Source organism: Nanorana parkeri, unplaced genomic scaffold (genome assembly GCF_000935625.1).
Source record: "Nanorana parkeri isolate BGI_ZX_2015 unplaced genomic scaffold, ASM93562v1 scaffold1274, whole genome shotgun sequence".
Classification (NCBI taxonomy): domain Eukaryota; kingdom Metazoa; phylum Chordata; class Amphibia; order Anura; family Dicroglossidae; genus Nanorana; species Nanorana parkeri.
In genome coordinates this window covers 177,235-202,919 of record NW_017307542.1, presented here as the reverse complement: position 1 = coordinate 202,919, position 25,685 = coordinate 177,235, and the positions used below count along the sequence as shown (strand labels likewise).

Below are 25,685 nucleotides of genomic sequence, written 5' to 3'. Positions count from 1 at the left end.
GGCGCGCTGGTCCAGTGGGAGGAGCTCCAGGTGGGGTCCTAATTTAGCTGACTAGAGGTGCCTGCCCGATAATTACAACCCCACCTGGAGCTCCTTTTGTCTGACCAGCGCGCCGCTGACACATCCCTGCTCCTCTGCTGTACTGGCGCTGCGGGATTTTTTTTCTTTTCTTCTTACTTACCTCGCCGAGCGTCGCGCCACCTAAATTAGGACCCGGAGACTGCCAGATGACCCCGCTCGGAGCGCCGCACACCGGAGCAGCAGTGACGCGACGCTCGGCGAGGTAAGTAAGAAGACACGCTGGCGCTGACTCGAGTATAAGCCGAGGGGGGCACTTTTCAGCCAAAAAAATGGGCTGAAAATCTCGGCTTATACTCGAGTATATACGGTAGAACAAAATGCTTCCAATGGTAGATTTAAAAAAAAACAAAAGGGAGCAAACAGGATAAGTTGACTGTTAGGGTTTGCATACACTTCAATGCAGCAGGAAATGCGACAAGGAGTTATACTCTTCTGTGTTACAACACAAAGGAATCAGGTGCTGTGGTCAAATTTCAATTGATTACAAAATACTGTTTAGATTTATTTACTGTTTGAGTATCAATTCACACAACAATAATAATTATTTATCTGGACATTAACTCATAGCTAATGTACTTTTAGCCAGTTCTACAGTAACATGCCCATCATCTTGGCAATGTAGCTTCAATGGTCAGCCCCACTCACCATTGTGGTTTCTGCTATTGAACCAAAGCTGTTGATAAATATGTTGCAGGTAACATTTACAGGAGGACCTGTGAGTTAAAATAACAGACAGAAAGAAGAAAATGACAGTTTGTGTACATGACATACTTTCATATCTGGCTTTAGCCAGCACAGAACAGCACTTACCATTGTAGTCTCGGTGACTGATCCAAAACTGTTTATAAAAATATTGCAAGTAACGTTTACTGGAGGACCTGTGAAATGCAATAAGAATGTTTGCAAGAGATGTGAAAGCAAAGAAAGGCAATGACTCTCATCTGTACAAACGGGTACAGATTCTGAGGTAACCAAGAGGAGGAAAAGCATATTTCACCACACAGAAAGCAAGCATTATGGATGCGTGTTGAATAAAACATACAAACAACATAAAATGTCAGTTGGTGTTTTTGAAACAACTGGTCATCTGAAGACATAAAATGAGATAATGCTGAATACTGAATGCTGGTAATGTATTATAACGGAAAGAAGAATGTAAAAGCTTTAACAACGCATTGCAGGCATCTTTTTAACAAGTGTTTAAGCCTATCATGCCAGTGTGCCTTACATTCTACTTATCTGATCAGGGAAACACAGGAATATTCAGGCTTTACATAATGACAGTCATGAAAAAGGCAAATGTTAATGTATTTAGGACAAACAAACTATACAATAGAGACATTGGGGTTGATTTACTAACCTTATAAACACACCACGAACATGTATACACCTCTGTAGTGTGTTCCCTCCCAGCATGATCTATGGGTGGAATCTAAACACCTTTGTAGTGTGTACACACCCAGCAGGTGTGTTGTGCAAAGCCCTGCCCTTAATTGCAAGGTGATGTTGTGTAAATTAGCTCTACATTGTGTTGCTTGGTTGATGAATGCAGGAATGTAAATGCATGAGGTAACCATTTTTGTCTAAACTGTGAAGCAGCATTATATATGCATCATGTGCATGATTTTTCCATATATGGCATTAGTGGAAATATGCTTATAGAGACTTTTTGGTTGATAAATACGCTTTGCTGTGTAAAAATCACACGCACCTTAACATTTACAGGAGGACCTGTGAGTTAAAATAACAGACAGAAAGAAGAAAATGACAGTTTGTGTACATGACATACTTTCATATCTGGCTTTAGCCAGCACAGAACAGCACTTACCATTGTAGTCTCGGTGACTGATCCAAAACTGTTTATAAAAATATTGCAAGTAACGTTTACTGGAGGACCTGTGAAATGCAATAAGAATGTTTGCAAGAGATGTGAAAGCAAAGAAAGGCAATGACTCTCATCTGTACAAACGGGTACAGATTCTGAGGTAACCAAGAGGAGGAAAAGCATATTTCACCACACAGAAAGCAAGCATTATGGATGCGTGTTGAATAAAACATACAAACAACATAAAATGTCAGTTGGTGTTTTTGAAACAACTGGTCATCTGAAGACATAAAATGAGATAATGCTGAATACTGAATGCTGGTAATGTATTATAACGGAAAGAAGAATGTAAAAGCTTTAACAACGCATTGCAGGCATCTTTTTAACAAGTGTTTAAGCCTATCATGCCAGTGTGCCTTACATTCTACTTATCTGATCAGGGAAACACAGGAATATTCAGGCTTTACATAATGACAGTCATGAAAAAGGCAAATGTTAATGTATTTAGGACAAACAAACTATACAATAGAGACATTGGGGTTGATTTACTAACCTTATAAACACACCACGAACATGTATACACCTCTGTAGTGTGTTCCCTCCCAGCATGATCTATGGGTGGAATCTAAACACCTTTGTAGTGTGTACACACCCAGCAGGTGTGTTGTGCAAAGCCCTGCCCTTAATTGCAAGGTGATGTTGTGTAAATTAGCTCTACATTGTGTTGCTTGGTTGATGAATGCAGGAATGTAAATGCATGAGGTAACCATTTTTGTCTAAACTGTGAAGCAGCATTATATATGCATCATGTGCATGATTTTTCCATATATGGCATTAGTGGAAATATGCTTATAGAGACTTTTTGGTTGATAAATACGCTTTGCTGTGTAAAAATCACACGCACCTGGTGCGTGCGTGTGTTTAGGTTAGTAAATCACCCCTATTGAGTCAATGTGGTTAATTTTCTAAAGTAATGAAAACGGTTCACTTTGGAAAGTGAATGTTCCCTTTTGCAAGTGAATCTTCACTTTGCAAGAGTGAATTAGGCTTAGTGAATGAGGGTAAGTTGTGCTGACCTCAATCATCCAATCATACACAAGCAAAAATCCTGTTTTTCCATTTTCTTTGCATGTGATTGGGTATACTTTCCAAATTGAATTTTTGACCACATTTACTAAGGTAAGTGAGAATTCCTTTGCAAAGTAAAAATTTACTTTTCATAGTAAACTGGCTTTATTCATTTTAGTAAATCAGCCACAATGACACAAAATTGGTCTGCATATCAGCTTTCAAACCTACACCACTATAAAGGCCTCTTCTACAGTGAAGTAGAAGATTAGTATGGTGTACACCATGGTTTATAGAATGGCCTAGAGTGTGAAAGGTTTTAAACCAATCGATCCAGACAGACATGGTGTGGATACATAAAAGGAGTTTTAAAAATAACATTGATCAATTTATTGATTTAATCTAAGAGATTTCAGCCTGTGTATCTGGGTTCACTAACAGGCATGGATGTGTATAAGGTCCAGCTAAGCCAAAGCTTTCTTAATTCTTTGACCAAATGTCTATTTTCAACGTTCACAGCATAAACAGGACCATGCAACTATTCAGCCGGTAATTGTGGCCCATGAGAGCATATAATTGAAAACCTTGTCTGTTTAATAGTGTGCAAACACATGCCAACTAGAAGAGCATAGGACCAACAACCCTGTCACTTTTCTGAAACTAAACTCAACCAATAGGAATATAGGAAATGTAAAAGGTTTAATAAATAGTTACATTTTTATACATTATTTGTACAAACACACCATTGTTAACATAAATTAAGAGTATTGGTGTTGTTATACTCCTACCTGTGAATAAGTAGTAGGGATGGTTAAGAGTTTTTTATTTCCCTGAAATTTCTGTGAAAATGGAGAGATAATGCAGAAATTGTGCTATTTAGGGGAAATGCTAAGGAGGCAATGGGAAGACAAAAGTATGGTGTTTTAAGGGTTCTTGTGTCAAAAACAGCCTCTTATTAGCCACATTGGTTTAGTTTTCACAGAAAGAAAAACCTCCAAAAAGGAAAGAAAGAAATTTAAAGTGACAGCACCCAAATAACAATCAAATGCACACAATACGGGGGAAAACAAATACAAACAACACTAAATTAAATGATCTAAACTGCCCTAAATATTCCCCTCTTTAAATAAAGAAAAAAAGGTAAAAATAATTTGCCTACGCATAAGCAACTTATAGGGCAAAATTGAGAGTTTCTTTTGGAAAATCTAAATGACGGACACATTTTGCAGTGAAATAATTTCTCAGTAAGCACTCCACTCATTTCTAGTAGGGAAATATGCAGGCTTATTTCATATGAGCCAGGAGAAATTATGTTTAGTAACCCCAGTATGAAATTATATTTCACATTCCATTAGTTTAGAGTAATCAGAACTTTGAAATAAAAATCAGACTGACAGATTAATCCAGAGAATAAATGTCTAAATATAATTGCAAGATTTAAGATAAAATTTCCTTTGGATCATCTCATATGACTGAAAGGCCCATCGTCTACCAAAATTAAAATAAATTCCTTAATTAAACCAATTATAACAATTGGGTCTTCAGTTACAATAAAAAGAGATTCAGTTCTTTTTCAGTACATTTGCTCCTATAGGTGTGCTTCTCTGTAGAAAAGAGACTTTGAATAATAGAAATCCACTTTTATTTGAAGTCCTAAAATAAATCTTCTAATATTGTAAGTATTCACTTCAGGTAAACTGACACAGCCCAGAGGGCATTTGGTAAATGCGGTCTCTTATGATGGGGTCTAATAATAATACATTTAGGAAAAATGGTGTAGCACGAACAGCTGGGAAATAACTGATTATAAAATAACTGATTTATATCAGACTATGAATATGGAGATAGACTTTGAGGTCCTTGAATTGACACTAAACTCAGGAGTTCAATCTTAAAAATGTATTCAAGTACCTTAACTATTAACAAAAATGCATCTTATTTGTGTATCATTCGGCTGTAGATCTTCAAAGCATCTTTGAGTTTGTGCTGACAATATCCTTCCTTCTGGAGGGTGGCTACTTTTGTTCCCCATGGTCCCTGTGTGTGTTGTAAAGTAGCCACTGCTCCAAGCTCGCTCCCGGGATGGACTACAATCTCACATTTAGTTTAGTATTTTGTATTTAAACTGTAGTCTGTCACGAGAGTGAGCTTGTGGTAGTGGCTACTTTACAACATACACAGGGACCATGGATGAACAAAAGTCACCGCCCTCTAGAAGGACAGTGTCAGCACACATTCAGAGATGATTTGAGGATCTACAGCTGAGTGATACACAAATAAGATATATTTTTGTTAATAGTTAGGGTACTCAAATTCATTTTCAAGATTTAACTCCTAAATTTAGTGTCACTTTAAATGTTTGTCTGTATTTTTTATGAATAAAATGTGTTTTCTCCATTCACATTTGAGTTGATCCAACAGTGAAAATTCTGCTTTTGGGTGAACTCATTTCATGAACAAGTGTACCTTGCCACTTGAACATTTATCCATTCAGTAGAATTGCCAAACTTCCAGCTACAATAGTGACAGATCAGCGGGAGCTCAATGACTGTTTTTTTAAAGTGATTTTTTTTTTAAATCCTCCTTTGCAAAAGAATACTCTTAATGCTTGCATCTCTGCAGGCAGTGAGTCCAAGCTTCTCTGTTTTTAAGAACCACTTCCAGGTGTGTTGAATGTCTGTATTTTTCACCATGCAGTGGTTCCATATACCAGCCCTTACATCACTACAAGACAGGAGTAGTGACATAGGGGCTGTTGGATAGAACCACAACACGCATTGAGGGACCAGGTATTCAACACACCAGCAAGAGTGTTGAAAGCTGAAAACTCTTCATCCACCAAAGCTCTTGAAGACAGTGAAGTTCAGACTTTAAGACTATTGGGAGCCTTCTTTTGCAGATAGCTCTGTTAAGTGAATCACTTGATTGATTGATTTTTTTAAATGGTTCTGTTGCTGTGTAGCGTTACATGTCAGGAATGAATTTGTGCAGATTTGCAAAGTTACTAAGAAGTCCACTTTAAATATTATTGCATTTACAGTATGTTATAGGTTGACCAATGATTTATATGATCCATTGATCACATACCCTTGATTATTCTCCTGTCTTTAAAGGGTATGTATAGTCACAACTTTTTTTTTTTAAGAGTGGTGAGGCGTTAGAACATCTGTTTAGTTTCTATTGTTGTCTATGACCCTGCATGGTAGATTCACCCTGTTCTTGTGACAACTGTCTAGATGGGGAATTCCCCCCACATTGTAGAGATTTAATTTAACTTGTTGTTATGTCTCTAATGGGACAGAAACAGCAAAATAAAAATAATAGTTTTTTTGGCCTTTACACACACTATCCAAAACTCTAAAACAATGACTACACATACACTTTAAATCTTTTGACTACCTAAAGGCTTAGAAAACTGATATATATCATCTGTTTACAGCATCACAATTCAATGATCCATTACTTGATATCTAATGGTGGCAAACCAAAATAAAAAAAAAGATAAGGACAATGCCCTTCTTACCCCTTCATTAAACCAGCCCAAGTATTTTGGCCCATGAGACTTTGGTCTATAAAATCCTTAACTACCATACAATAATTAGTTTTTGGTGGATTTGAGGCTAAAGATAGATCTGTGATGTGCTTTAACAGATTGTTTTTTTAAGTTGTGGATGCAATTTCCCTTCATTACTTTTCCCCCTTTGCTTTGGTTTTGTAAGTACCATCTTTGCAACGTTGATTCCTTGTTTCCTAACAGTCTCATTATAGTGCAAATTGCTCAGACTGCTTATAAATAAACAAAGATGGCTTCCGCCAACTAGTAATTATTCCAGCCAAAAACAGATCTCCTGAATGCTATGACAACCATTGGCTTTCTGCCCCCACCAGACATTTTTCCTCCATATCCAAACTGAATGTTTATTCTTCTGTCATCATTGTCAGTGTAATGCAGTAGAAACTGATCATTTATTTCATTTTGTGTTAAGTGTATTGCTACCGGCAACTATATTACTTTGTGAGGCTATGAGAGAACAGGCAGCAGGAAACACAGTCAATAATTAATGATCCTACATGTCAAATAGAGGTGGCCAATCAAAAACAACATTGTACTTACAGAACAAGCAAATCAGTTTACAGGCACGTGTTCTCAGGCAGCTCCACATGATGTTAAAAAGAGAAGATCATTTGCCTTTGACCATATGCTTCAAAAAGGTATCCTGGTCTCATGGGCTAACAAGAGATTTTAAGTGCACTGTTTGCGACTATTGGTAGAGGGGAATGCCTAGTTAGCAATACAATATACGTTAGGTTGGGGCATAAATAAGAAAACTGGGCTTACTAGCATTAATGTTCATCAAAGTATAAATATAGTTTTTCCAAGTTTTTCTGTGATATTGTAAGGTAGTGAAGTGAAATGAAAACTTAAATTGTGATTGGTACATAAATAGAAAAGTTTGTGAAATGTACACAGCTCACATTTGTATGCTCAAACTCATCGCCTTTTTGGCGAAACATGTCAGAGCATATGGATCTTGTCATGCTTGTAACATTGTAGATTCCTGGGAATAAACATTTTTACATTGGGGTCCTGGCTGTTGAGTGCAGCTTTACAAACATTGGATTATTTGTGATTGGTACTTGTTTTGTCCCACTGTGCCTATTACAATCTTTTGAAAATCTTTGGAATTACTAAATGTTACCATTACTATAATTTACAACAGTTTTTTTTCCTAAGGAAAGATGATGAGGCCAATGGGCTATGCACAGGCAAACCTTAGACCATTGTGGAAACCAAGTGCGCATTGCAGCAGAGTGTCAAAAATAAGAACTGTCGCTGTCATGAATCATCTGTGTTCTAATTCAAGTAAACATCAGACGTGTCAGATTGCCCTTCTATGGTCCGGACACGGTACTCCAGAGCATCATTACACAGTATATTACATGCTTTCTTTATATTACAATGTGTTATTTTCTAAAACTATCTATTTTTTAAGCCATTAATGGTATTATCACAAGGATCTGCTGAACTGACTGCAATAGTATGGTATGCAACATTATCTATTTAGCAGTAGTCTTAATGGAAAAGTCAGTTCACAAAGATTATTGTATGGGTTTCCCTCTAAAAATACTGCTACTGTCCAGTTGGAATACACTGAGTTTGAAGTATCTATTAAGCAGAACAGAAAAGAAGCAATTTCATGTAGAGATTGAAATAACATCTTGTGAGGTAAAATAGATTCATAAGACATTAGTTAAATGTTTGTTTAATTTGTAAAGGAGTTATTTTAGACTAACCTGTTTATTTTGTGGACTGAGCATTTTGATGCATAATCATTAGCTAAAATAATGAACACATGTTAAATAACTCATGAGGACTTATCAATTTATACAAATGTGTCTATCATTTTCGTTCTGGTCAGGTAAGGACCTGTGGATGTTAATTATAGACATATTCATTAACTGGAAAATCCCAGGTATCCCTGGTAAAGTAACTATAAACCCAGAGGCTGCAAATCAATAACCACCCTTTATGCACCTTCCTTATACCTTGCTGTGTTTAGAAACAGCCTGCATTACACATAATATACTATGCAGGCATGACAACACTAGAACGGAGTGCTGTATAGAGGTTGTGCTGTCATGCCCAGCCAGGAAAAGGATGCAGCTGACAGGATCACCATGTATTCTCTTTGGAATGAGAAGCAGTATTAAACATTTTAAAAATTGGGGTCAGCAATTGAATGTACTTTATAATAGTGAGCCATTTTTCTTTTGAGTTTACAGACACTTTAATAGTTTGTATGTCTATATTCAAAGTAGAACATTACTACTTAATATGTTATCTGTTTTTTCAAAATAATTCACATCGTCCACAAAGACTCAAGCAACAATAAATATAAATAGCATTTTTGTTGCTTACCCTGTATTATTTTATACCTTTTTCTTCATACTGTCCTGGTGAAAAGCAGTTATTTAAAAACTGTGAACATTTTCCATCTAATGGAGATCATTAGAGGCAGCAAATCATAATATCACTGTGGAGTCGTCACAGCTACTTCACTGAAAAGCCTTCAGCTCCTCACCTGTTAGAGAGAATGACCTTTCCTAAAGCAGAAACCAAATAAACAACTCTCACTTTTCTTTCTTCCAATTAATTGTACGCCAGTGCCTTTATTACTTAAACTTGATGTAAACAGCACTAAACAGCAATAAACTATAATCGGAATAATTAATGTTTATGCATTTGCCAGCATGGAAACGCTAGCTTGTTAGGCAATATATCATGAATTGGATGGTGAACTACACAATTTCTTAAAGCTGAACTGCAGGCAGATATCAAGATAAAGCTAATTAATGAAGTTGTGTATTCATTAAAAATGTATTCGTACAATAAGCGTAAGGAAAGAGCATTCTTCTGTTCTCATCAGAGGCTGCTGTTCCTTCACTGCCAAATCACAAAGGGGGGCATGGAGGCGACCAGGCTGGTTTGCATAACATCAGTAAAATCAAGTCACCAGCCTGCCTGTTTTGTATTGGAAGACTGTGTAATCCTCAATAATTTCAATAGATGGCCAGAAATACAAATCCTTTGGCAGGTAAATCAACTCCCATATATGTACTTCAACAGTGGACTTAGCCCTTTGTCTGAAGTTCAGCTTTAAAGCAGAGCTACAATCTTAATGAAAAGAAGGTACTAAGGTGACCTACAACTCAGCCAGAAGCAAATAGTGGCAGCTGACAGTGTTTTCAGGGACAGATAGTTACTGATATACAGTGCTATTAACTCACCGGTCACTTTTTTAGGTACACCTGTTCAATTGCTTGGTAACACAAATTGCTAATCAGCCAATCACATGGCAGCAACTCAATGCATTTAGGCATCTAGACGTGGTGAAGACAACTTGCTGAATTTTAAACCGAGCATCAGAATGGGGAAAAAAGGGGATTTAGGTGACTTTGAACGTGGCATAGTTGTTGGTGCCAAATGGGCTGGTCTGAGTATTTCAAAAACTGCTGGTCTACTGGGATTTTCACACACAGCCATCTCTAGGGTTTTAAAGAGAATGGTCCAAAAAAGAGAAAATATCCAGTGAGCGGCAGTTGTGTGGACGAAAATGCCTTGTTGATATCAGATGTCAGAGGAGAATGGGCAGACGGGATGATAGAAATGCTACAGAAACTCAAACAAACACTTGTTACAATCAAGGTATGCAGAATACCATCTCTAAACACACAACATGTCGAATCTTGAATCAGATGGGCTACAGCAGCAGAAGACCACACCGGGTGTCACTCCTGTCAGCTGAGAACAGGAAACGGAGGCTACAATTCACACAGGCTCACTAAAATTGGATAATAGAAGATTGGAAAATCGTTGCCTGGTCTGATGAGTCTGAATTTCAGCTGCGACATTCAGATGGTAGGGTCAGAATTTGGCATAAACAACATGAAAGCATGGATCGTACCTGCCTTGTAACAACGGTTCAGCCTGGTGGCGGTGTAATGGGATTAGGAATATTTTCTTGGCACACTTTGGGCCTGTGATGCTATCATGTCAATATGGACCAACATCTCTGAGGAATGTTTCCAACACCTTGTTGAATCTATGCCACCAAGAATTAAGGCAGCTCTAAAGGGAAATGGGGGTCCAACCCGGTACTAGCAAGGTGTCCCTAATAAATTTGCCGGAGAGTGTTTATTGCTGCATGCAGAACTATATAGTGCTATTTTCAGTGCTGTATTGTGCTAAATGTCAATACATTGCAGTGTGGTGGGCTACAAAGTGTGGATTGTACTCCCTTGTATCACTGTGCTGTATAGTGCTACATTACTCTGAATTACATTGGGGTGGGTTACATATTATTGTGTACCACCCTTTCTATTCACAGTCAATATGCTCATACTGTTTGTTTGTGTCTGCAATAATGAGCAGCATTAGTAACTTGAGTCATGAGGATTCTTAAGAATTCTTGTTAGGCAGAGCAGCAGGAGGTAAAGGAGGATTTCCTCATGTCTATGTTATTCTTTCACAACTGACTCCATCCCTGTGAGGCAGGAGCAGACAGAAGAGGAGCTCGAGTAGGAGGAGGAGGTTTGGCATGCCGGTGGTATGGAGGAGGAAACTGGGCAGGCTTCCAGGTATATGATTCACCCCTCCCAAACCCTGGGAGATTTATGTAGGTTGATACAATTTTTGAGGACATCGTTGTACTCAGCAACACCGAGGACTCGGGTTCTGCTGCCCCTGGAGAATGGGCTCATTCATGATGCAGTTTCTCAAAATTTCAAACATGAAGTATAGGGACCATTACTGGTTAGCCACCCTTTTGAATATGGATATAAAGTGGTAGCAGTGGCTGCCTTTGTGGAGCTTTAAAGTCATTAGAACACATCAGCCAGGCCTGGTTGCTGGCAGCAGTCAAAGGCAGCCCCTAAGCCATATGATCTCAGGTCCAGGGCAGGTGCAGATACCCAGGCTAGATCACTGGCTGCAGCTTGCCCAGTATGCAATCAAGCTGATGGCCTGCCCTGTGGATAGTGTGCTGTCAGAGACATTCAGCGCAGCAGGTGATTTGGTGACAGAAAAATTAATCCACCTTTCCCCTGACACATTTGACGGACTTAAAAAATGAACCAGTCCTGGATCAGCAATGTGTACCAAACCCCTGAAGCTGATACTAATGAATACAAAAGACCCCAAGGACATTATTATACCTTACAGCATTATTATCTCCTGCCACCATTACCAGCTTCTTCTACCTTGGTTGGATTGACATCATAATTATCTCCTGCCACTGCTGCTGGCCTTCTAGTATTATCATCTCGTGCTGCCCCTGCTGTTTTATTCCAGGGCTCCAGCAGTACAAAGGTGCCACACATCATTTTTCTACAACTGGTCCTCAGCTGCAATTTGGTTAATTTATTTAGCAGGGTCGATAACACATTTTGCCTCAAAATTTGTAGTGTTTTCTGATGATAAGTCACTGTCAAGGTGCCATACATAATGTTTTACAAAGCTGGTCTTCAGCTACAGATTATCTGAATTAGGCAATGAGCCTTACACATACACAAATCATTTCTATGCAGTGTGTCCCATCTTACTGCTATTTTAATCTGAAAAATATAAACTTTCATTTTTTTGTCCTCCAAAGCCAAATGAGATATTTGGTTTAGCCAATAATGCCTGCAATATATTGTAGAAATTCGATATATGTTGTGTGTAACATATTAATTCTATGTCAATTTGAAACATATACATTTTAAATTGTTTCTTTGTCCTTCAAAGGTAAATGAGAGATGTGGTTTAGCGAATGAGGCCTACAAGAAATTGTAGTAATAATGCATATGCAGTGTGCACAACATTCCCTTTTCTAATATCTTTATTTATTTTGCCATGACATGGATACAATATATTAAGCAATGACTGTAGGAAACATAACCACATATACAATTAGAAAATGATAATGTGTCAGCACATCTGTAGGACAATTTTACAGAAGGTAACCCAGCAAGGAATCAATATACCACATCATCCATCAAAGAGAGATAGGGGAAGGGTCAGAAGGATGGGAGGGAAATGGAGGTGGCACAATCCACTGGAGAACAAGCATCGGGCCTCATAATGTCAACTCTGAGCCTGACCACATCTAAATTACAGACAAATTAGAGTCTGAAGCTATAAACTGTCTATAATAAATCCAACTGGACCATATCTTCCTGTAGTGATCTGTCTTGTCAAGTGAAATAGCCCTAGCTTCTTAAATTTTTTTGAAACAGCTTCAACTGAGTTCTTCCACTTAGAAATTATAGGGGGTGTGTCAGATTTCCAATGGTGAGGAATTAACGTTTTAGCCATATTAAACAAATGTATTTTGAAAGAGTTTTTGTTTGCAGAGAAAGATTTCATAGAGCCATACAGTGAGTAATCACAGGGTTCCAGAGGGTGTGTTGAAGCAAAGATTCTTAAAATCCAGTGTTCGGGCAGAGTCCAAAAAAATATAATTAAGATCTCTCTCCCAGTTTTAGCTCCAAAATGGGCTGAAGAGTCAGCAGAAACGGTACAATTTTGCAGAGAGTATAGGGTGAAAATCGCATGGCAGATGGGTTGTGCCAGTGTATGCAATCTTTTTAAGGGAGTTAGTTGCAGGGAAACATTTTTCTTTGTTTATGTGAATCGAAAGGTAGTCTCAGATCTGAAAGTAGGACCAAAAAGGAATTGGTCCCTTTGAGTCTTGTTGGGCTTTAGAAAGAACTGCTCCACCCAGCTGTCATTTGCGTAGAGATCGGTCGGCTTCAGCCGACCTTTCCCCATGCTTTGCCTGTCACTATGGCTCAGTGAATAGCCTGTACAGCAGCCCTTTGGTTTGACTAAACCAAAGGGCTCAGGCGGCCGAAGTGAGCTAAAGGGTCAGCCACAGCTAAGGCTGGATCCTTCAGCTCATTTGTGAATAACCCTCTGTATTGTTAATGTTAAAAATGAAAGGTGGCAATGTCCTTAAACACCGTTCTTAGATTACTAATATTTACCTGGGTGGAGACTTTAACTGCCTCCGGGCCGGCCGTTTTTTTACTACCAGGCCAGCCCCTATCTAGAGGCAGAGCCAGCGGTACCTGCCCCCTCCCCCATCCGTTCCGCCAGTCAGCGCTGGCGGATTGGAGTGGGGAGGGGGGAATCCAGCCCCTTCCCTGTCACGGCTCTGTGCTGTGACAGGATCGAGAGGTGAGCGAACGCCGGTATGTGTTCGCTCACCTCCCGATCTACTGAGCCGACCAGTGACAGTCTCATTGTTACAGGTCGGCTAGAACTATGAGGTGAGTGAAAAGCACTCACCTCATAGTTCTCCTTTAGGCTGGGTTCCCACCTAGGTGTTCGAAATATGCGTGTATGACGCGCGTTTTGCGGTGCATGTTTTAACCGCGATTTGCAGCCCACAAAACGCTTTGGGCATAGGGCGTTTTTCAGCACGTTCCGACACGCTGAAATACGCCAGAAAAAGTGAGAACCATGCCCATAGGAAATAATGGGATTTCACTTGCAGGGCGTTTTACAGCGCGTCGATCAGCGCTGTAAAACGCCCAGGTGTGAACCCGGCCTTAATGGCTCTAAAATTATTGCTCTCACTCCGTTTGCGGCGATATGCAACATGTGCGGCACGTAGGCGCACCTGACGCATATATGCGTGTGTATTAGGGGGGCGCGGACTTAAATTTTTTTTAAAAAATAAATAAATGTTATGCTTCTTTATTTTTGTTATGAATTTCATTTTTGTATTACTTTTTTTTTTTTTTACATACAACTTTATTGCTATTACATGGGGGGCTAAGAAACCCCCTATGGGATAGCCAATTTACATGACAGGTCCTCTTTATGGAGACATCAGGGGTCTCCAAGACCCCTAATGTCACCTAGGGACCTCCAGAGAAGCTGATGAAGCAGAGATCGGCTTCATCAGCTTCTCTAGCTGGAGAGTGACACTGAATGCAGGAAGTGACGTAATATACATCACTTCCTGCATTCGGGGACTGAGAGGAGATCAAAGGGAGTTCGTATACTGAACTCCCTTCGTTCTCCTGTCACAGAGCCGTGCCGGTCCCGGCCGCATCGGGCACAGCGGATCTCGGGACCGGCAACGGCAGTGACAGCTTCTGATACAAGCGATCGAGCGTCTCTCGAGACGCTCGATCGCTTGACTGTAAAGCTCCCGGCCGGCCGTGTAATTACAACGGCCGGCCGGGAAGCTGCTCGTCGGGCTCCACAGTCTGCTCATCACAGACGAGCAGACGAGTGGATTTTTCGAGCCCTGTATATATGTATATATATCACTGGTTCGCAGTCCGGCCAGGTCACTATCTGCAAGGAGTTTTCATGTTCTACCTGTACTTGTATGGGTTTCATCCAGGTACTCCGATTTCCTCCCACACTCCAAAGACATGCTGGTAGGTTAATTGGCTCCTGTCTAAATTGGCCCTTGTATGCATGTGAGCTAAAGACCTTAGTTTGTAAGCTCCTTGAGGGCAGGGACTGGTGTGAATGTGCAATATGTAAAGCACTGCATAAAATTGTTATATAAATACCAATCTAAATACCAATAATAATAGTAATAATTTAAAAACAACTCAAATGTAATTCACCCAAAACCTTCAATTGTATTTTAGTAGTTGTCGTCTTTATATACAGTAAGTTTCTAAACTGCTGTTCTATAACTGTTTTTTTTTGTCTCTATCTATATAGAATTTATGGCTTTACAAATAAACATTTCCCAATTGACAAAGGATTCACAAAGTATCATGAGCTAGCTAAAAAGACAGCTCCGAAAAGCAACTTCCTTTGCAGCTTTTTCTTTTTCCTTGTTAGGGAGGAGCCACTGTTCTAATGGTTCAATTAGTTCTGCAGACAATGCTTAGCTGAAAGTTTAAATAGCTAAATATGTGAAAATAATACTAGAGCCCCATCTGCTGCCTAACTAGAAGACACAATGAGATTAAAGCTGAACTACAGGCAGATATTAAAATCAAATGAATGCTGCAAACTATTAAATAAATAAAGTATAAAAAAAATGTAAAAAATATTAAATGTATTTTAGGTGCAGCTAGTGTAAGTATTTTCACCTGATTTGATATCAGTCTCTTGCAAACCCCTCAACAGCAGCACTCACTCACTCTCTGATGGAGAGGAGCAGCAATGGCAGCCAATTAGGTGTCCTGCATATACTGAAAAGGAACACACTGACAGTAGAAGAGAGAGATGACCTCACCAGTCTTCTGCTTCTCCTTCAATGCCCGATCACAGGCTGAGGACAAAGTGATATCAGCAATTTATAAATTAATTGTAATAGAGAAAATTGTATCATCCTCCTGATATTTTTGTGTGACATGTCTCTGTAAATCTCAGAACTGGATGAATAGAAATGAAAATCATTTGGAGGATTAAGCAGTTCCCTTATATGTATTTCATCTGTTCATTTCGATATATGTCTGGGGTTCAGCCTTAATATATATTTTTTTAATTCTGGCAATAATAAACAGAATTAAGTATGTACAAAACCACCACAGGTTCCATTTAAAGTAAATACTGCATTAATAATTCATGTGTTTACTGACAACATACTATACATTTCCTTCACAGAGAATGAACATTTAAAAACAAATGCAAAGCAGGCAGGCCCGGATTCCCCACAAGGCCACCGAGGCCCGGCCTCGGGGCGGCAGGGCGCAGAGGGGCGGCAGCGGTGTCCTTGGGGGAAGTTGCCCTCTCTACATTCAGTCCTGCTTTGTACAAGCAGAACTAAAAGTAGAGTGTAGCAGCCGATTTTGTTTGCTATCACACAGGGGGTTGTTTTCTCCTGTGTGATAGCAATAAAGTTGGGTGAAAAAAAATGTAATTGATGAAAAAAATTTTTTTAAACATTATAAAAAAATAAAAATGAAATAATTAAATAAAAAAATAAAGAGTATTTCATTGATAAAAAAATTATTAAATAAATAAAAAATAAAAAATAAGAAGAAATAAATAAAAAAATAAAAAGTGACAAAAAAGTAAAACAAAATAAATAAAGAAACAGTTAAAAAAAATTGACACTAACCCCGCCGCCCTGCCACCTGGTTGCCATTCTCCATTTCTCCATTGATGGTAAGGGGGGGTCGGCGAGCGGGGGGGGGGCGCATCGCAGAACCTGGCCTTGGGGCGGCAGAGAGAGTAAATCTGGCCCTGAAAGCAGGAGCCACAAAAGTTCTGTTTTTTAAGAGACCAGATGCAGAAATGCTATAAATGTTGTCATCACCACTATGGCTGTTCCCATTTTTTGCACACTATGAAAGCTTTACAGTGCTAAGGCCCTATTCACACAGAGTGAGCATTTTTAGGTGATTTTGTGCATTTTTATTTTTCAGGAGTTTTCAGGCTTGAGTGTTTTTGTTTTAGACAAACTAGACTAGCTAGTAGAAAAAAGTGGTGGTTGTTAGTTGCAAAACTGCACAAAAACATGCATTAGCAGAATTTTTCAGGCGCTTTATAGGCAGTCCTATTGACGTCTATGGTGGGGAAAAAAGCACAATTGCCTGAATACAATGAAGCTAAAAGAGGCAGCTCACATGACACTCTGGTTTGAAAAAATTGGGATTGTTTATGTTGAGTGCTCTTGGGCTTTGGAAAACATGCAACAACAGCTGTGAATGGGGGCTAGAGTCCAACACAGCTGGAAGCTGGTGAAGCACCATAAAGCAAGGTGAAAAGTTTGTTTCATGCTGTCCACAAAGAGCAATACTTTGGCTGCACTATGTAAATAACACACAAACAACATTTGTGTATTTGTCACTAAAGCACAGTGGAGGCAGGCATTTTTTTGAGTTGACCAATAATTCAGAGCATGTAGCATGTACTTTCACTGGGTAAGTGATATCACTGTTGCCAGGCTGAATATTGAGATACATTGAGACACATACTGTATACTGTCTGTGGTGACAAATGCACATTAAGAGGAAGTAGCCATGGAATTAATACAAAAAAATCCTTGAAAGCTGTGTCTGCTAAAAACGATATTGGCATCCTACATTACTGTTTTAATATTAAGCCATTTAAAAAGCATTCTTAGATCTCTTGATCTCTTGTAAATCTTCTATGTGTGATAATCTGGAAACAAATATGCTTATGTCAAGTGCCCAACACAATACCCAGTCTTCTCTAAAGAGCAATACATTACTTAAAATGGTAAATCTGTATCTGTATCCAAGTAACAGTCTTTCAGTGCAGTCAATACTGCCGTGGCTCTGGTTTCCTCTCTCAGCGGCAGGAGATACATTATTTTACAGAGTGACAGATGTCCTCTTACAAGAATCATGTACTGTGCTGTATGTTAACAATCGCAGGTAATTGTTAAGGGACACTCAGGGAAGCTTCGTCAAAGAAGAGGTTTTTTTTTCCTTTGAAACCAGAAATCCATTATTCATGATCAATGTTATTCCAGTTGCAGTAATGGATGGATGGAATGGATTGGAACAATGTCTATCACATGATGTATTGATAGCTGAAAGACATACATGCAAAGACACACATTTTAATGTGGTAATGGGTACATTAAGCAGGTCAAGGTGTTGAAATCATCTTAAAGGGAATTATGAAAAGAACATTTTTAAAAACACTTAGAAACAAAAATTAAAGGGCAAGTAATGTTACAAAAACTGATTAAGGTAAAAAGAAAACCCCGATCAATATATTAGATCATGCATATGTAATAGTTACTGCAAAGAACATTATACATTTTGCATTTGATTAGTATGAAAATTACTACCTTTTTTATGAATGCATTTGTAAACGTTCCTATAGATTGATAAGATTGTATTTGTTATGCAACCTGTTATTCTACATTAGCTGCCAGTTAAGACAAAAAAACAGTTTAAAGTCTAAGTGCACTTTTAAACGTATGTTAGCTTTATATATTTAGGCCAGTGAAAGGTGTCATCCAGGTCCCAGGTAGTATCCATCTATTTTTCTTTACTTTCAAGGCCAACTCCACACACATTTTTGTTTAGCTTTGTATAGACTCAAGAAGCAGAAATACTTCAGCCAAGCGTTTATTGTTGTCTATGATTTCAACTCACTTCCTGTCCATGGGAGAAGAAATGAGGGGAGAAGTGATCGCTGAGGCAGGAAGACACAGACATTAATAATAGCCTGCTAACCCTTCCCCCATCTTGTTTCCCCCATCAGAAAGTGACTTCCCTTCACTTCCTGATGAGGAAACATTTTCCCAGAAGGAAATTTCCACCTCTATCCAAAACAATTTAAAACAAAGTTTTTTGCTTGAGTTGGACTTCAACACATGATGATGATCTGATACATATTTATATCAAACAAAGCATATAAGTATCCTTTTAGATATTTATGATTGCAATAGCTTACCTACAACAGGCTAATTGAGATCACATGGGATCACAGGGAGCTGGGGATGCATGCTTTCTACATTTCCTCTCCTCTGTGATTTTGAGAGCAATTCTTTCTTACAGTACATGAAGGCAGGTGCTGTAAAAATAAGCGGCTCATCCTTTAAAGGAGACAGCTGGCCATAATGTTTTATTGGAATAGAGGAAAATGGGCAATCTTTAATACCGCCTTCAGTAAATTTATTTTAGATTTGTTCCCAAAACGTTTACATATGTATGCACAAATGATGGCAAAACTCTTTTGCAGAAATTATTTTGATAATGTATATCAGGTTGTGTTTTACATTTGAAACTCCCATTATAGTCTTGAAAATTGTATTGTAATCCCTAACGTAATAGCGTAACATAGCACAAGGCCATAATTAAATGTTCTTACCCAAGAGATCTAAAAGCTTTAGAACAGTTAGCGCACACATTCCAGGTCTTTTAGCACCCAGAATTAGATTTCAGCAGTTTGATGCGATTAGCTTGTTATTGGTTGGAACTAGCAGTGTGCAGTTTGTTATGAGTTAATACGTGGGCTAGATACTTACTGAAGGTGCAACCTTTCACATCAGCAAAATAAGCTATTTTTATTCCCTCAGATAAGTGGGTGTAGTTAAAAATTACATATTTTTTAAAATCATCCCCTCCATCCTACAGGACAGCCGTTAGGCATCAATGGCATATCATCATATTATTTACCAGTTAATTATTTCAATATTGGTAGCAATCAATGCAAATAAAAAATGGCCTTGCAGTGCATGGCATGCAATAAAATATTATGTATTTATATTTTGAATGTATTTTTTTATATACTTATATATGTTTGAAGATGTATAAAGAGTAAATCAGAAAAACATACTTTGGCTTCTAGGAAATGTCGATAATATTTTTGTAAACAATATTTAGACTTCTTAAGTAAGAACATTCAAGTAGCTTTTGTCAAAGTTTAAAAAAGGGAACTCGACTGAGCATGAAATACTAAATTACTTGCTTAATCAATATTATAAAGGTCCTACACTGAATTCTGTTGCCTCTCTGCCTTGCTCTGGTTCTCTTCCTGATAAAATTCCTTTCATTACCTGTCTGCTTGGACTAAAGAGAGAGGCAGCAGAAGTAAAATGCGAGTGGTCATTAGAGGCATGTTAAGAAATAAGATTGACATAGGTGAATGCATAAAAAATAGGTGATAGATAGAATGAATACATAAACATTTTAAAATACTTCTCCAAATAATTACACAGGCGTAATACAGCCATTTTCTTGTATTGTTACCCTTTTACAGTTCTGTGTTATTTCTATTTGACTATAAACACATTCATTTAACCCAAGGGTATAGCATATAGGTATTGGTAGACTTCTTCTAAGGTATACCTGTCCCTTACAGTGGTGCCATTCATATAATGGGCTGACCAAAAATTCATGACAAAGTGGCCTAATTTTCAGAAAAATAAGGGCATGAATCTTTATATGTTTTCAGCACACTAAAATGTCAACCTTCACCATGACAGGTAGTAGTAGACAGGTAGTATAGTAGTTTACACTTTAAACTACGATAGACAACTGAAATGTGCAGCTTGGTTGTAAAACATTAAATGAACTGTGCTTACCTTTAAAATTTGGTCTGATTCTTGCATCATATCCTGATGTTCTTCCCATTAATTTGTCCAAAAAATCAGAAGGAGACATGCTTTGGGAGGGTGGTTTTCCATGCTCTTTACAGAAGGCCGTCCTGAACAAACCACCAGGGTCCAGTATTAGACACTGAATAGTCATTTCTCACTCTTATCGTCAGTTTTTGGTGTGTATACATATCAATAGTTGATAGACAAAAGGAGACTTATTGAATAAGGTGAAGTAAAGAGCACTGGCGAAAAACAAACTGCACTTAACCATATAAAACAGGCTCAAATGACGTATTTAGGGGCACATCTGATTGGCTGCTGTTGGTCAGTGCAGTTTGCACTTCACCATTGCACTACAAAATGCTTTAAAGTAAAACTCCAGACACTCTTTTTTTTCTTCATTTGTTCACTGGTGTCTATCCCATCAGGGACGATTTCCCTCATTTTCTGTTCCAGTAACAGTGGTCTCTGAGATAGAACAGCTCTCCAACTGGATACATACAACAACTAAGTCATCTTATTTAGTATAGCTCAAGTGAAACCTTTTTTTTAAATTTGAAAATAAAATGTGAGGAATAACAGGGTAAAATCCTTGACAGGTTTTTTTTTGCCATTGGTGTCCTACTGAGATAATCCGTCACTTCTTGCCCTGTAGACAAAAGGAATTCAGAAGAGATCTCTTCAAAATAAAGAAAATCCCCTTTTGGATAGTATAATGTTCGGCGTTCGGCGAACGCTAGAACATGCAATGTTCGAGTCGAACCTATGGTCGACTCGAACATGCAGCCCATCCTTAGTGGTCACTGTACCAAGTGTCCCCATTGGTCAATTTTCTCTTAATTCCTGTTTTGGTGGCAACTCAAAATGTCAAAATCCTGGCGATAGTGGTCACCAAGACACAAAAAGAGGGTTATTCTCTGCAGCAGGAACACAAACAGCAATAAAACCTGACTGGGTTCTAACCCTTGCCCATCCTATGCATCAGGGCCTTCAAAGCTTCAGTGAGACATGGGGGGCAATTAAAGAACAATTGCTTGGAAAAAGTAGCACTTGTAAATAAGTAAAAATGTTTTGGGACTGTAAGAGATTTCTATTTTTTTCTTATTAAATAAATAGCTCTTATTCAATAAATAATCCTTAGCCTTAAATGCCAATACATAACTAACCCTTAGCAATCCATTGAAATTCACTCGAATCAAGTTACACCAGTACACTTTGGAACTTGACAGCATATCATAGATTACAGGACCTAACATTTAGTTCTTAGGAGTAAGAGCTCTTTAGTGAATAAAGCTGATACTGTGAGCAAAGACACACACAAGCAACTAGAATTTTTAGAAAGTGTCCTGTAATGGCATCCCTCATATTTCTCTCATGACAAGTGTAGTTTAAGGCCAGCAATAATTCATCAGGGCCTTCAAAGTTTCAATGAAACATAGGGGGGGCAATTAAAGAAAACATTTTTATTCAAGAAATTATCACTTGTAAATATTACCATACATTACAGGACTTGATAACTAGTTCTTAAGAGTAAGTAACTCTTTAGTGAATAAAGCTGATAATGTGAGGAAAGACTACAGGCCATATATCATCTTAATTCCAAAGAGTGGACTGAGTATTCCTTTCTTTTGGGTGCTGAATATTGAACTCATTATATTCATGTTCTATTTCTTCAGTCATAATTGGTGGGTCATCTGTCATGCTGGGCCCAGAACAAATGGCTTTTTGTGCCCCTCGAGCAGTCCTGTGCATATATGCAGCTGTGTTCCAAATTCAGGCCCATCACTAACATTATTTTAATCACTGAAATGTTAAGATTACACAGTTCAGTTTTTTTATTTATTATCCACTTTTTCTTTAAGTATGTAGGGGCTTGGATGTTTTAGTATCTATACCACAGCTGACCTATATTTTTTATGACAGAGTTTACAAGAGTTAGAGGACAATATCATCTAATTCAGAATCTGTATGTATTTCAGGAATAAAATGCTGTTGCCTGGATTTCCCCAAGCAATTTACAATCAAGAGAAATAATGAGAACTTTGTTGAAAATGGTCACACAGCAATTAGTGAGCTGTGCATTTGTGTAATGGCCGTCGAGTTGTTGTCTTACAATTCCATCCAAATGACTTGGTCTTTTCCTTCCCAGTCACTAGCTATTTAAAAGGTCTTCCCACCAAGCAGTGAAAAAAACCACAGATAAGACATAGCACTCCATGGCAACTTTAAGGATATGAATGGCTGATTACATTTGGCTAGGAATTCCTAGGCCTGTCTTTAGCTGTCTCTAAGCAGAGGAGCACTCAAGCTCCATGTGGGACACTACTGTCACATAGCTGTTGATTAATTAAAACAAGATTGCATTGGTGCATGATTCTACTATCCTCTGGCGTTGGTAACTGTATAAACATGTATTAATTTAAAAAAAATGTAGTCCATTTAGTTTTGCCTTGCTTGCAATGATTTGATGATTTGTGTTGATTTTGCATTAAAAGGCATCACAAAATCAGGATATGTAGTATTCTGATCTAATATGGATAGGGGAATTGTGATAAAAATGACATCTGAAATGTACAATGTGTTGTTTACATTTCTACATGTGTGAGTATACATACACACATCCGTGTGACATTTTAGAAAATACTTAAACAGCTAAGTTATACCTTTACACCTCTGCTAGCCTTTAAAAACCTGTATTGATTCCATAGAGTTGATCCCAGACATGGTTTGCTAAATACAGTATTAAGCTCCACCAGTACACATTCCAGCGGATGTACAAACATCATTAACTTTCGCTGAGGATTATTTTTTTAGAAATATTAAACAAAGTATATTCTTTTATGGATATGATCAAGATATTGGAGTGTAACTTAGCATTCTAAAGAAACTTAATTGTTCACATATTCAGAGACAAATAACAGAGGTAGTATGAGCAGAGACAGTCATTTGTAGAAAACAAAACATTTATTTTCCACAAGTCTTATATATCGGATTCAGTGGTCTGAATCTTTACAGACTTATTTACTAAGAGAATGCAAAGAACGAAAGAACGGCATTGTAAAGTAACCTACAGCAGCCAATTGGATTCCATCTTTCCCAAGACGACTGAAGTGCAAACAATAAAAGATTATTTCTGATTGGTTGCTATGGCTTACTCTACTTTGCACATGAGTTTTCCCCATATTTAATAAGGACCAGGGCATGTATAAGATTTTGTTGCCTACCTTAAGTTACTGGTTTCAAAGATTAATGCAAAGAAGGCTGTCAAAAGGTTGACCAGCCGCCGGTTCATTCCTCCTGATTTATTCTAAGGTTAAATATTCCAGAAACAATCCCAGAAAAAAGAAAAGCCTTTGGTGGAAAAAGATGGAGAAGAAAAAAAAAAAAAGAAAAGCCTTTGGTGGAAGAAGAAGACAGCTCCTAGTGTCTAGATGCCAAGAAGAATTGTTTTTCCCTGGAAGTAAGGGAGATCGGCATTGTTACAGACTATGGGGAAGAAAGAGAACAAGCTCCAGTCTGGCAGCATTGTCAGGTTAAGCCGAGGCTCATTATTCAGCACCGGTGATAACGACACAACACACGATGATCGTCTTCCTCCTTCCTCGACTCTCCACAGAAATGTTACCTCATAAACATAGCGTAAAGTGGGATCCCCACATTGGTTAATTCCCCTGTTTGTAAAGGAAGCTGTGTTTCCTGCGTAGGTTGCTATTACATCACAGTCCTGATAAGAAGGAATTGATACTGACAGTAGAATCCATAAGGTGAAGAAGAACTCAGGAGATGGGGAAAGGGATATCCCTGGCCCAACTTCTAGGCAGTGCGATGTAAGCTATTCAGTATGAAGAACAGAGCTTATTGGCTGCAGCAGTTCAGAATACTGATATGTATGATGTGTTCAGCTTTGTCTGGGCTCTGTACTAGCAGCAGATACTGCTCCTTGCTCAGCTGCTGCTGCTGACACTGAAGCTGATGTAGAAGAAGAGGAGGAGGCATGTAGGGGAATGAACAGAAGCTTTTAGTACGGCTTCTATGGACTATGCTGATGGAGGCGGGAGGAGGCAGCTGACTGCATTCCTCCCCACATGCAGAGCAGGTCCTCTCCTCTCACTGTTTCCTTGAGATACACTGTGTGGCAGTCCTATGCATATGTGCCTACACCATCTCACACTGCATTAGTCACATTTATGATGGACAGAGGAAAATTCTATTCTCTCTCTCTCTCTCTCTCTCTCTCTCCCACACTCTCTCTCTCTCTCTTTCTCTCTCTCTCTCTCTCTCCCTCTCTCTCTCTCTATCCCTCTCTTAAAAATAAATAATAACCAAAACATGTATGTATATGTATGTATGTATATGTATACATACACACACTATAGTAATATATGTATATTCTAATTTTGAAATTATATTCTGCAAAATGCTAGGCAGATGCACAAACAGATTACAGACTAGAGGCTTCCAGCCTGTCAAGGTGTATTTGTAACACTCAGTCAGCAGCAGTTCTTTATCTACTGGGACAGTCCCAGGTCGTGTAACACTACAAAATGAGTCCCCATCACACTTTCAAGCTAGCCAAGAAAAAAAAAATATTTTTAACTTCTTAAGTTTAAAACAGAGATTTTAGTTGCATGCATTTGCAAATCCACGTGGAAGCCACACTTCCATATCAAGATAACTCTAAGAATTGTGGTCCCTAATTCTAATTGATCTGAGTTTTGTAACCTCCTTACAGCTTGTTGACACCATGTCCAGAACAGATCTGGAAGAGTTTCTGCAAACATGGGCATGCGCTTTTTTGCTGCGTTTTTGGTGCATTTATGATGCATTCCGGTGCATATTTTTTTAGACTTAATTGGCTTTTAAGCTCATTCTGGTGCATTTGCATGTGTTTTCGTGCACTCCAGACCAGAAGAAATGTGACGTGGTGGACTTAAAAAAAAAAAGAAACTGAACGCAATTGTGTGAACAACGCTCAGAAAAACTCTTGGAATAAATGGGGATCTATGGGGATGCATGTTTGGACCATGCAAAAAAATGTTCTGGTCTGGATCTGGTCTAGAGATGGAGTGAACAAGCCCTGAAGGGCACAGACACAGACCAGAAGCCCAGACATTATAGTAAAATTAAACCTTTGCGGGGGGGGGGGGGGGGGTGCCAACCGTTCT

General features: G+C 38.5%; 1 protein-coding gene across 2 annotated transcripts in view; it reads right to left on the bottom strand.

Annotated features, from left to right (window-relative positions):
- GLRA2 (glycine receptor alpha 2) overlaps positions 1-23,902 on the bottom strand; it is a 136,482-nt gene extending 112,580 nt beyond the window's left edge. The window contains exons 1-3 of one of the 2 annotated variants that reach the window (XM_018569015.1): positions 23,745-23,902; positions 20,506-20,627; positions 1,910-1,977 (exon numbers count right to left, since the gene is read on the bottom strand). In XM_018569015.1, coding sequence (XP_018424517.1) covers positions 1,910-1,977; positions 20,506-20,627; positions 23,745-23,812 — 258 coding nt within the window. In that variant the 5' untranslated portion in view covers positions 23,813-23,902. Of the gene's footprint in view, positions 1-726; positions 795-1,909; positions 1,978-20,505; positions 20,628-23,744 lie in introns of both variants that reach the window. The other variant, XM_018569016.1, reaches the window with a different exon arrangement.
- Positions 23,903-25,685: the final 1,783 nt, after the last annotated feature.